General features: G+C 41.1%; 1 protein-coding gene across 1 annotated transcript in view; it reads right to left on the bottom strand.

Moving 5' to 3' along the window:
• roraa (RAR-related orphan receptor A, paralog a) overlaps positions 1 to 11,684 on the bottom strand; it is a 180,636-nt gene extending 168,952 nt beyond the window's left edge. Inside the window, exon 1 of the mRNA XM_008282142.1 lies at positions 11,385 to 11,684. Coding sequence (XP_008280364.1) covers positions 11,385 to 11,538 — 154 coding nt within the window. The 5' untranslated portion in view covers positions 11,539 to 11,684. The remainder of the gene's footprint in view (positions 1 to 11,384) is intronic.
• Between the last annotated feature and the right edge of the window lie 389 nt (positions 11,685 to 12,073).

The following is a 12,073-nucleotide window of genomic DNA, read 5'->3' as shown; positions in this document are numbered from 1 at the left end:
TTACAAGCTTTGACTGTAGCTATAAGTGACCATCACAAATACTTGGTCACATATAAAAACAACACTTACTGTAACTGGTTCAGCTCCTACTAGGCATTACCCGTGCTCCTCCTCAAGGTTCAATTTTATGCCCCGTCTTATTCTCCATTTACATGCTCCCACTTTTCACATCAACAGAAAAACAAAATATTTCGTCCTGCTGCCGCACAAACACAGAGATGATGTTCGGAGCCCTTGAAGTGACTCAAAACACTCAGTGTGTTTTCCCTCAATATAAACTGTCCAGAATACAAATGGAATCTAAAACATTCACTTTTTTTTCAGCACTTATACGAATCGAAATGAATAGAAATGTTCTTTTATCCGCTCATTTTCATGCAATCTCTTCTCTGACATCAATCACAGGTCTGTGTCACTTCCCTGCCTGATTGAAAATTCAACGGCTCTGCTTTTAACTGATTCAGACGGAAAAAATAACATCGTTCAACGCGCTGCTCTTTTAACCGGTTACCTGTTAGATGAAGAATTGATCTGAAGATTTCAACCACTTCTTTTTACAAGCGCGGTGAGGTTTGGCCCCGAGCTATACTGCAGACCTCGGAGCCCTCTGAGCGAGCCTGCAGCCTCAGATTCCCCTTCTGGCTGGTGCAGATGTTTCTGTATTTGAGACTAAAGATGACCAGGTATTTAAGGCCTTGAACTTAAGACGGACTTGTTTGAGGATCTTGTGCAGGAAAGATTCTCATCATCTGTTAAACTACTTGCAGAGCAGATTGATCTCCCGGGTTTTCGTCCAAATGGTGCTCGACATTATAGAATAAAAGCTCCCAAGTTAAAATAACAAGTGCAATTTCTTGTAATTAATCTGCGAGACAATGCTTAGTATGCGCTAGGCCACAAGGCAACAGGGAGTTTTAAAAGTGACACAGCACTAGGAGAATCTGAAAATCGACCAAAAGTTGCAGAGGAAAGCAGAAGGGGAAGAGGGAGGTGAAAAACCTCTGTTGACACCTGGTCTGTATGATAATCTGATCTGTGTATGATGGCTCAGAGTTTGAAAGGCACTTTGTCCAATTAGAAGTGTGCAGCAAATTTCCACCTGCCCCTGACAGAGATGAAGTGGCTCTTTCAGAAGACACTGTGGCACCGAGCCAGCAAAGGGAGCCCAAACACCGCAAGTGGAGCAAGCAGAAATTAATGAGCATCACAAGCCACACTTGTTTAACACAGGATGATATTGAATGAATATTCTCTCAGTTAGACTGTTTCATACTATGGTTCAGCTGCACAAACAAACTCAAAACCTCAAAAAGTAGTGAGTTATAATTGTTTAGAAAGAACAAGGAAGCTACTGAAAGTTTTGTGTCAACAATTGTTCAAAAAGCAGATATTTAAACATTTTCAAGGCTGTAATTTGTATTGGATTTGAACTTTCATACACCTAAACACTTCCCTTAAACTAGCTTTAACCCAAATAATTCTAAGTCATGAGCACTCAACAAAAAAAAACTTCAAAGTAAAAAAAAACTCCAGTTTTGCACATTAACATAACTTGAAAGCGACCGAAATCGCTACGCTGTAGGAAAATCTCAAGTTCTAGATAAGTTCATAGTGCAGTGTGTTAGGATCGTGTGCACGATGTGCCACGACCAACCTCAACCAAAGGTTTTCATCTTCCTATTTCTGTATGTCTATTTCGGTCTGTCACATAAAAATAGGCTTTTAACAACCCAGCATGGCGTTAATTATTGCCTCTTAAGCACTGCATTACTAAAATAAAGCTGCAAATATTGATTGATCAGACAGATGATATTTGTCAGTGAATAAGGATTGGAGAATCATACATGGTGAAGAGTGACTTCGTCTTTCAATCACTGTCAGAAAGCAGCACGGCAGCATTGCTGCAATGATTGAGCCCCATCGTGCCACACTCTGTCTTAGTACGCCTCCTAAAGCAATCAATTCACAGACACACGCAAGAACCAAATATTCATTAGTGACATATTCATATTCAAAAGCTGCCTTTTGAAAGTAACAAAAGAGCAGAATTGTCTTTGACAGGCACGTTACAATGATTCTGTGACATACTGCGTGAGGCCTGAACAATTGTGATCATCTTCTATTATTTTACGAGCAAAGAGTTGTGTTCATCGCTGTTGTCTGCCAGATGAGGAAATTTGTATGTACGACTAGATTATTTAACAAAGATTATAGAGTTACAATTCATCCGAAGCAGACAAAATCCTACAATATGAAATAAATACAAATGGCCTCTTTGATTTCACAAATATTCTGCACTCTGATTTGCTTCATAGGACACAAAAGTCAGTAAAACATCTGTGTTTCGACAACACAATGACTGGAATGACGTGCCGATAAAAACAAGCTGCTAGCTTCGCACAGCGGGATTTGACATGATTAATACTTACGCTGTTTAACTACTCCTACCGACTGGCCCTTAGTAACTGGTAATATAAGAAGGAAAAAAAAAAGGGAGATGGGCTGCGATGTTAATAATTAGTTAGTTCTGCGCTCAAAAAAATTCTGTCCAACCTCACCAGATTTTAATCAAAGGCTGAAAATAGTAGCTGATTGTAATCGGCACTCAGAAGTCACCAGGGGTGTTTGAAGAGCCCGTCAAGCCTGCGAGTGGAGCTAATTCGATTAAGTGGTGGCAGTACCTGGAGGGGACGGATCTGTATCTCTCCCTTTTTTATTTATGAGATTAAGTTGCGCTTGTTATTCCAATATAAATAATCAAGCCAACAGAAATGACACTGATTTTCAAGTTGTTTTATCTCTCATGTCTCCAAAAGTTCTTTGTTTATTTCAGGTGACAAATAAACTTTGTGAAGTAATACTCCAGCGCTACTGATGTAACGCAAATAACGGGGGGGACGGATGTGTGCTTGGACTTCTCCGGTATCGTTACCTCATGTGACAGAGCAAAAGGAAAAGCAAAGTTTATACACTGGGAAAAGGTTTGTTTTTTTTTTCTTTTTGCAAAAATTTAAAGATTGATTTATGCAAATGAAAAGCAATAACTTCAGACGCAGTGAAACACTCATGCAGAGGAAAAACACATATTCTCCAGGCTGATGTTTAGCGATCCCTGAGACCACCCTCTCTAGTCTACAGTGTTCTATCGTATTTAATACACTCGGAGAATACATAAGAGCAGACATTGTTAAATTACATTAGAACTCTAAGCAAAGCAGAAAGCACCAGATTATTCTGCCTTATTACTGTCCGTGGCTGCTACACTTCATCTGTGCCAGACAGGCTACAATATGCAATAGATATTTCCATTTTTATCTTATTCCGATGTCGTATTCGACCACTCAACAGAGTCCTTAATGCAGGGCTGCCGTGAGGGCCATTTAGCCTACAGAAAAGCAAGATAAATAACAGTTAAGAGGCTCTTGAGGTGTGCTGCTTGAATAACATACTTTAGATTTTACAACGTTCCCTCTTCCTGTTTGAAAGCACACACACACACACATACACACACGCGTAACGTCTGGGAGAACCTCCACGGCTGGAAGATCAAGCTGATTATCAAGTGTTCAACACATGGCGGGGCTCTGCAGCCTGCAACAACAGGTTTTGTGGAAAGCAATTCACTTTCTCTGAGCGTGCAGCGGTTTTTAGGTTCACATGACTTGACACACATGACAAGAAGCAGCATGACTGTATGTGTTTAGTATGATTTGAGAGTGACGGTTTGACTGATACCGCAGGTCAAAGTTCCTGAGCGCTCGGATTTTCCCGTGCCAGGAGGCTTACCTACCTGCTCCTGAGCTTTCCACCGTCCACAATGGTGGAGAAGTGAAAGGCTTGGCGCAAGATGTGACATAAGAATTCCTCAGAGTGAGTCTTTAGACCCCTCTCACCACCTCTTTCCCTCCAGGCCTCTTCTAAGGGGCCCATTTCATATCAGAGAGGCACAGAGCAGCACAGAGCCAAGCAGCACAAGTACTTAGGTCACAGTGTACCACATTAAATTTAGACTCCTTTAACGCCCTCCAATAATGCATCTGGAGTATTTCCGGTCATAACTATTCAAATTTCTCTATCTAAGATACAAACTTCAGTAAATGGGCCATAGATCTGAGCTATCATTCACCACAGGAGAGTTCACATCAAATCTGGTGTCTGTCACCAGTTGAAATTTCCTCGCCAGCCCCAGTTAAGCCACTGGTGATTCAAACTTCAAAATAAACTGTCCCACAAGAATAAAACTTTCGCAGTTGTGCTAGGTTAAGTTTCAAAACTTGTTTTAATTAATATTTCCTATCAGAACTTGCACTGCGATGCCTACAATGTACACCTAAAAGAAACCCAAGAAGCTGATTTACAACTGGTGGAGAAAAAAAATGCAGTTCCACCAGACCATCTGCGGTTTGCATTCTTGTGGTCGTGTTTTACTTTAAGCAGTGAGTTTGTCAGATCCTTTCAGCTTTTGTTCTGCATCTACAGCGTGTATCCTGCAGCTGGGTAACTGTTTTGTTATACACCAGCACCAATTAACAACTTGTGCAATGACTGCACTTCAGGAAAGAAAAAGAAAAAAAAATCTTCCACTGATTAAAAGCACATGAACATTACGTGAACTTTGGTAAATTGAGTTTTCTGCATCACATTAAGTAAACTATAGATGCAGGAAATTGTTGACAGAAACACAGATGTCAGTCACATGAACTCCGGAGCCGTTAGGCCGCATGTTTATAGAGAGAATCATGAGTCAAGTGCAGAAGTCAGGCAGTGGTATGCCTGCTAAGAGCTAGCAACATCCTGTCAGTGTGTAAATTGCCAACAGCTAGCAGCGTCCTGTCAGTGTGTAAATCTTCATTGACTGACGAGGACCAACAGTGTTCCTGGAGCAGCTTCCTACAGCAAAAATCCACAGGAGTCCTTTCATGCAGCGTCCCTCATGCAAAATGCAGCAAACAGCGGCTAATCATCACAGCTTATTGCAGTATTTGTAATCCCTCCATATGATAGATAAGAAGGACTGAATGCTACAATAATACTACTACATTTTTTTTTTTAAATCTTAAAACCCCTGCTAGTGGCCTCCACTGGTCAGAACCACATGACCAAAAAGAGTGTCACCTTTGTCACTCTGACGATCAAAGTTCAAAAAAATTCTATATTTTTCTATTTATTTCTGCTATTTAAACACAGAATCAATGTCTGACAAAATGAATTCGCCAGTGCGCTTTTCTCGCACCGCTTGACATGTTTCCACACAAATCGGAATGTTTTTGGACAGGAATGACTTCGATATTCCCACGAGTTAGCCTTATTAAACGGCTTAACTTGAACGATTTTTATATGATGCACCAGAAATAGAATTTAATTATGGAATGAAAATATCCAAAACACATGACCATATTTTTGGCAATTCACAATATATTGCGAATCAATCCAAAACAGAAGCAACAGAGAAAAGAAGACGAAAAAAAAAAAGGAGACAGGGGATTTTTCAGTCGATTGGTCTTGGTAAGTAATGAGCAACATGCAGGGGGGGTAGGACAATTTGGTCCAAAACCGTCTTTCATTTTTTTCATACAAAGATGGGAGATATCACTTAAAATCAATGTGACGATTCAATATCACATTTAAAGCAGGTGCAGTTAATTTAACAAGTACTTTTGCAGAAAATATATCTTCAAGGTAATAAATACATAAATTATTTGACCTCTGCAACAAACAAAATAACAAAGATTTGATTGTTTTGGTTCTTTTTATAAGGAAATCTGCACTCTAGTCCTGTAAGTTGAGCAACATGTTTATGTCGACCTGGTTCAGACCCTGTTCGGTATTTTCTGGAATAAATTGCACTTTTTCCACATCTCCTGATACCTTACACAAATCAAACGTTCCTAGCAAATGAAACAGGTTTAGCATATGTCGGCATGTCCTGTTTAAGTTGTTGAAACAAATCAGTCATGTTTCCCGTCAGTGTGGCAACTTTCTCCTGCAGTATTTGCGTACAGCTTTGGTCTGTTCTGTACTGTGTTTGCAGAAGCTAAAGTGAGCCTACACACCTAACGTGGCTTTCTGTTTTCTCTGCCAGCTCTTCCTTGTGTGCACCCATGACCGCTTCTGTTTCTTCAACATTGGGATGACCTTTGCTGACCTTGTTGTCCCTCATAGTTTCGTTGCATAAAAGTGCTAGCTGCTCGAGGGAGCATGCCATGTGTGCGTGGGTGTGAACATGAACGATAGCGCAAGCTGGCTGTAGGTACAGGTCGACCAACGTGGGTCCTTCAGAGTCGATATCAGTACCGATTACTAGTAATCAAGTCGATCAATAACCTATATCTGGATGTGTTTGTAGTACAAATGAAGTCTTACTGTAAAAATTTAGAAAAACTTAACTGAAATGCCATCATTTACTTATGTTTTACCACTTATGCTAAATTTAAAAAGCTTTTCAACATTTATCCTTCAGTGCTGATTGGCAGTTACTCGTGATGCGTAGCCAATCAGATGTGCTGTAGGCGGGACATTGAGACCACAGATGGAGATAAGCGTGTGACATGCTCAATATCAGGTTCAGGAATCATCCAGGCCAATACATGGTTGACCTCTAGTAGTAGGGATGTCACTCCACTGTGGTACCAAATCAACGGCACAATTTGGAAAACTTCACAGTACTTGCTTTTGTATGCCAAAGAAACTTATTCAAGTTACACAGACTGGAGGTACTGGAGAATGGTGGCAACATGGGGACTGCAGGCAGCAAAGTGCAGGAGTAGCTGCAACTTGTGGACAGAAAATAGTATACGGTGTTGTTTTATCAGTATTTTGACATGGAAAGTTATAGTTGACCAAAAGCTTGAATGCAAACAGTGTATCTGAAATGAAGATATAAACACAGCAAACTTATCTGAACACCCTTAAAACAGACATCGGAAAAAGCTCCTAGCACACACAGTGCTCATAGGATAACATTACCTTGTTCAGGCTAACAAAGCAACAGCTGAGTTTAGTGTCAGCCGGCTACAATCATCTGTAAAAGATCTGTTAAATGTGTTTGTGAGTAGGGGCATACAGAAGTTTTTGTTAAGTAACAGTGTATGTCTTTTTTTATTGTTTGTTACATTTGGTATTGAGTCGGATAAGTTTCAAGTCATTGTTGAACTTTTATGCGAGTCAAGGCAGCTCCAAAGCTTTGAGCAGAGGCTGCCTGCCCGGGTGAACGAATGAGTTTATGTAATATATCAGCTAAAGGGCAATTTGGTCAGTCACAAAGTCAGAACGTTGAATAATCTATTCATTCTAATTGTTTTCCCTCCCAAATTGTATCGTTTTATTTTTCTTATTATATTCACTGTCAGCAAGAAGGACAGAGGCTCACACCTGACCTGACAAAACCCCCATTGTTATTTAACCGCTAACACTGGAATTATGCAGACACTCACTGGTACACTCCTTAGGTAAGCACGCTGCCACTAAAATATTGTTTGACCTTTGAAGCTCATAAGAACAGAGGACCTTTATTTTTTTTTCACAGACGATGGTGCCAAAGTCCAAACTAGGAGCAGATGTCACCGTCTATGCAACAGCTCACTGTACAGCTGAAGAAATACTGAGGAACCAGGCTGATTGTTAACATTTAACAACGTTAAATGGCTGACAGGTACCAATAAAAGAGTCATGATATTATTACCTCACCCACATTTTAGAGCTGAAAACGCAAGAGGACTGAAACTCAATATTATGTTATAGGCAGCCAACCAGAAAAAAAAAACGGAGACACATAATGGAGTTCCTCTCCCTGATCTGTCCGAGCTGAAGGCTCAGCTATAAGCCTATACCTGTATCTTCATGCTCTCCAGCGGGCACAGAGCCCTAACTCATTGAATTTGAGAATGCCACAGCCACAATAATGCTGCTGTCCACTTCAGCGGCGTGCGAGCCCCGTGCCAGCTCCTGGCTTTCTGAGATTTTGTGTAAAAACTTTACAAAAAAAAAAGAAAGACAAATCTGCGTACCTGCACCTCATCCGTCTTGTGCCAACAAATGCTGCCACCTTAGCTGAAAGGTCTCATTTCGCCTCCCAAAAATAAAACTGCTGGATGCGTGTTCATTAAGAAACTCGGAATCTTTTTATACTCTGACTTTTCAGTTTGGATCGTCTATTAAACTGCAGCGTCAGGCGAGACTTCTTTCCGACTACGAAACAAAAGCTTAAAACGGCTTTATTTTTATTTTGAGAAAACTGAAACACATTAGAAATAGAGCTGGTTTCTACTGTGAAAAAAAAAAAAGATGAGATTTAATCTTGATATGACACTGAGGCAAACTAATAGGAGGGACTGACTGTAATATTCTCCACTGTGGGAAACAACACTCGCACTTCACCTGGTGACAGCTTTCACATTTTTAAAACCAACATAATATTTGTTCTTCATGAGTAGCCTCTTTCTCCCTAACGATATTCAGGTGACTCTCCGTCAAATGAAATGACAATTACAAGCACACGGGGTAAGAAGACGAGCACAGCAGTCGGTGTCGTTCGGTGGAGTCTAATATTACACTACTAAGACACACACAAACACATTTTCAACACTCAAAGGAAGTCCTGTTAAACGAGGATTCAGACGTCAAGGATTCCTATCGGATCTGTGGCTTCGCAGCCTCCCCTGTGCAATTGTGAGGTTTCAAAACCTCTGCAGAGACCATCACCTTACATAACCAAGCTATTAATATTGATTGTTTCCAAATTTGCGAACTGAGAGATCTTGCAATATGAAAATAACACCCCTTTCTTCTTTCCAGTAATGATATCCACAGCCCTTCAAGGCCTGTTCTCTGACCCACTCAAGTCTTACAGCGGAGCTTCTGCTGAAGTAAGCCCTTTCTACTTAAAAGGTATTAGCACTCAGGGTTAAAACAGTAAATGCTCTGCATGCAGGATAAGAAATGTGCATCCTCAGAAAGTCTAATACAGCTGGTGTGAAGAGGGAAAACCGTGCTTAAGCAAGTGTCTGCCGCCTCTCAGATGTTGGTTTCTGTGGCTGGCCTGAAAAGCCAGATTCTGAGCGTAGAGCTGTAATCCTAAAAAAATGTCTTACAAGTCTGTAACACTACCCGCTTTTTTTATTGTTTTATTTATTCAAGCAACCCTGCGCTCCAGTGTGCCAGCGCAGCAACCGAGTGCAGCTTCTTGTTAGCAGAACGTGGACTTTTTTTTTTTTTTTTACATGATCACTTTATTAAATAAAGCAATTAGGCCATCTTTTCTTTATGAAAGCGACCTTTTCTGCTCCTCTGCTGTGTGATGAATGCTAGGAATATTTCTACTTTATTACATTTATAAAGCATGTCTTGGTAAAACTGTTGCGGTGTAAAGGGCTGTAGACACACGCAGACGGTTTTATAACACTATAGATTAGATAGGACACCACAACAGATTACAGTTATGGCATGTGACTGCAATATAGCATTTTGTAACCACACGCTTTTATAATATATGAGGTTAAAATTTAGCCTAAACTGCGTAACATGAAAGAATAACTGAACTTTGGGATTTGATCAAACTAATCTCAGACAAACGTTGACTCACAACAAGTTTTCACAAAGTTGGCAAAACTTTTCTTTAAGCATTTCAGCGCTAAGAATCACCCTTGTTCTGAGCCAAAATGAAGTTTCTGTGCAGAGAAACTCCTTCTAAAGTGCAAGAGATTGCCCCACTGAAAACATTTTTTTTTTTCACCCATTCAGCATTACATAACAGACCAAAGGCGTTCTTTTTCCTGTCTTTCTCTTTCCCAGACGCACTTTAATCCTTGTGCATAAAAGGGTGGGGTGAATATGGGTCAGCAGGTTAGGAGTGTCTCAAAGTCAGACTTGTGAAAAAAGAAATCAATCCACGAAGCCTCCCAACTACCTGTCTTTGCCCCGCGATTACATAAGCGCTCAGTCTGTGCCAACCCACAAAGTCACACAGTTTCCCTTCAGTTTGAGAGTCTAGAAGTGCAATGGGTGTCTGTTTTTATTATTAACAAACTGAACAAACATATTGATAATGAAGAGAGTGACTGAGCTGTTTGGTAAATCGACAACAACCCATAAAAAAATGAAAGAGAGAGAGAAAAGATCTGCGATGGGTGATTTCTGCTCTCAGTTGCGCGCCTCTGTTTATGGCTAAACCTGTTACATAACCAGCTTACATTCCACATTCACCATATCACACTCTAAATATACCCTTGCGCACAGGAAGCTTGTGCGCACCGACACACACACAGACACACACGAGGAAAAAAAGCAACGTTCAATGAATTAATTGTCTCCTCCGCTCGCCTCGCTCTGCCGTGAATCCAAACTCAAGACATCAGCAGAGAAATCACTATTTCTTTTTTTTTTTTTTGAACTTGGGTGAGCCCGGTTAGCCTGTTCTGGAGGCAGCCGAGAGGGGGTGTGGTTAAATACTGTCTTGTACTGTACAACATGGACGGGACGTGATGGATAAATCATGTACCAAAAGAAAAAAAAAAGAAAAAAAAAATAACTCGTCTTTACGCATCGATGCGCATAGACTTCTAAGGGGCTAATTGACAATGTAGGGGGGCTTTTGGTTCTGAATCACGTGTGTGTTGGGGAGGTTTAAGTCGCCAAAAAAAAAAAGAAAAAAGGAAAAGAAAAGAAAAGGCGTGCAGTGGCTTCATGCTTGCAACAGTGTTTGCTGGCACTAAACAAATTCCAGCTGCTGGGGCGTCTTTTTCACACAGGAATAGCCTCTTTTTTATTAAAATAAAAAAAAAAATCTGTGAGCTTGGAGATGTAGAAAAAGAAATAAATAAAAAATCCCAGCCAGACGGCGCTGTGTGCTAGGCGTTAGTGGAGGACACGTCCCTACAAAAAAAAAAAAGGAGAATGGGACTGATCGATAAACTAACCCACAGTTTCCCCAAAGTTCACTTTCGACACTTGGACAAAAATAACGCGTTTGAGCGAGCAGGTTGGCCCGGTTTGGCACGATGAGACCGTGCACGCCGCTCAATTCTAGAGTTCCTGGATAATTGATTAATCTTGCAGTCGGAGTAAATGTGACATCTGTGACCGTATCACCCCCTATGATTTGAGCTGTCAGTGGAGCCTGGAAACAACCAGCAACACACAACCGAAGCGCTAATTATCGGGGCAAACGCCGCGGTGCTGCTGGATAATAATAATAGTAATGATAATAAAAGCTGTGTCTCTGTGGCTGCGTGAATTTTGTGTGCAGTTATTTACTGGGGAGGTTGGAGGGGAGGAGGAGGAGGGGGACGCGATTTAATTCATTTGGAAGTTTGATTAAAAATTCCTCGATCGGTCTCTATCCACCGTCCGGTATGAAAACAAGAGGGGGGTATTTGCGGTCAGCTTACCTCTGTTGGTGCTGGAACAGGTCTGCCTTCGAACCGGGGCTGGATGGTCCGCTTTCCGGAGCGTCTCCAGGTTTACCGGGGTTTCCCTGACCGGGGTAGCCGGCTCCGAGGCGCTGTTGCCCGGGTCGCTCGCTGGATCTGGAGGGGACTCCATGTTGAATTTCAGATTTGCTGTTTAACTACCGCTAGTACTTTAAACTAATTCTGTACGATCTGTGAGCTCCGACACTACGTCTTGCTATCTAATTTAGACTAGAAGTAAGAAATGAGAAATGCGAGTGTGTCTGGAGGTGGGTGTGTAGGTTTGATTGTCCACTAGCAGCGCTAGTGAGAGCTCCAGTCATGCAAACTGAAAAGGGAGAGGTTGTCAATAGCCGAAGAATAGATGTAGGCCTGAAAGTAATCCATGCTGATCGACCCTGCGCAGTTTTACGTTGAAATTACAATATTTTATCACGGCAAAACCATTTTTTTATGATTTCTGCGCACAAGTCAGGCAGTTTGTGATGACACCACCTCTGGATTTCTGCTGAATTTGAAACGGGAAACTGTCCAGATTGATCCAAATACACAACCATGGCATGCAATTGCATCAATGCATGATCTAAACCATTTATTTGGCTGTTAAACTGAACGGACTCAGTATTATTTATGGAAACAATGCTTCTTGGGGTTGTTACTGTGCTTTA

This window comes from Stegastes partitus, unplaced genomic scaffold (genome assembly GCF_000690725.1).
Source record: "Stegastes partitus isolate 25-593 unplaced genomic scaffold, Stegastes_partitus-1.0.2 Scaffold259, whole genome shotgun sequence".
Taxonomy (NCBI): domain Eukaryota; kingdom Metazoa; phylum Chordata; class Actinopteri; family Pomacentridae; genus Stegastes; species Stegastes partitus.
The sequence above is the reverse complement of the archived record's forward strand: the minus strand, read 5'-3'. Positions and strand labels throughout refer to the sequence as shown.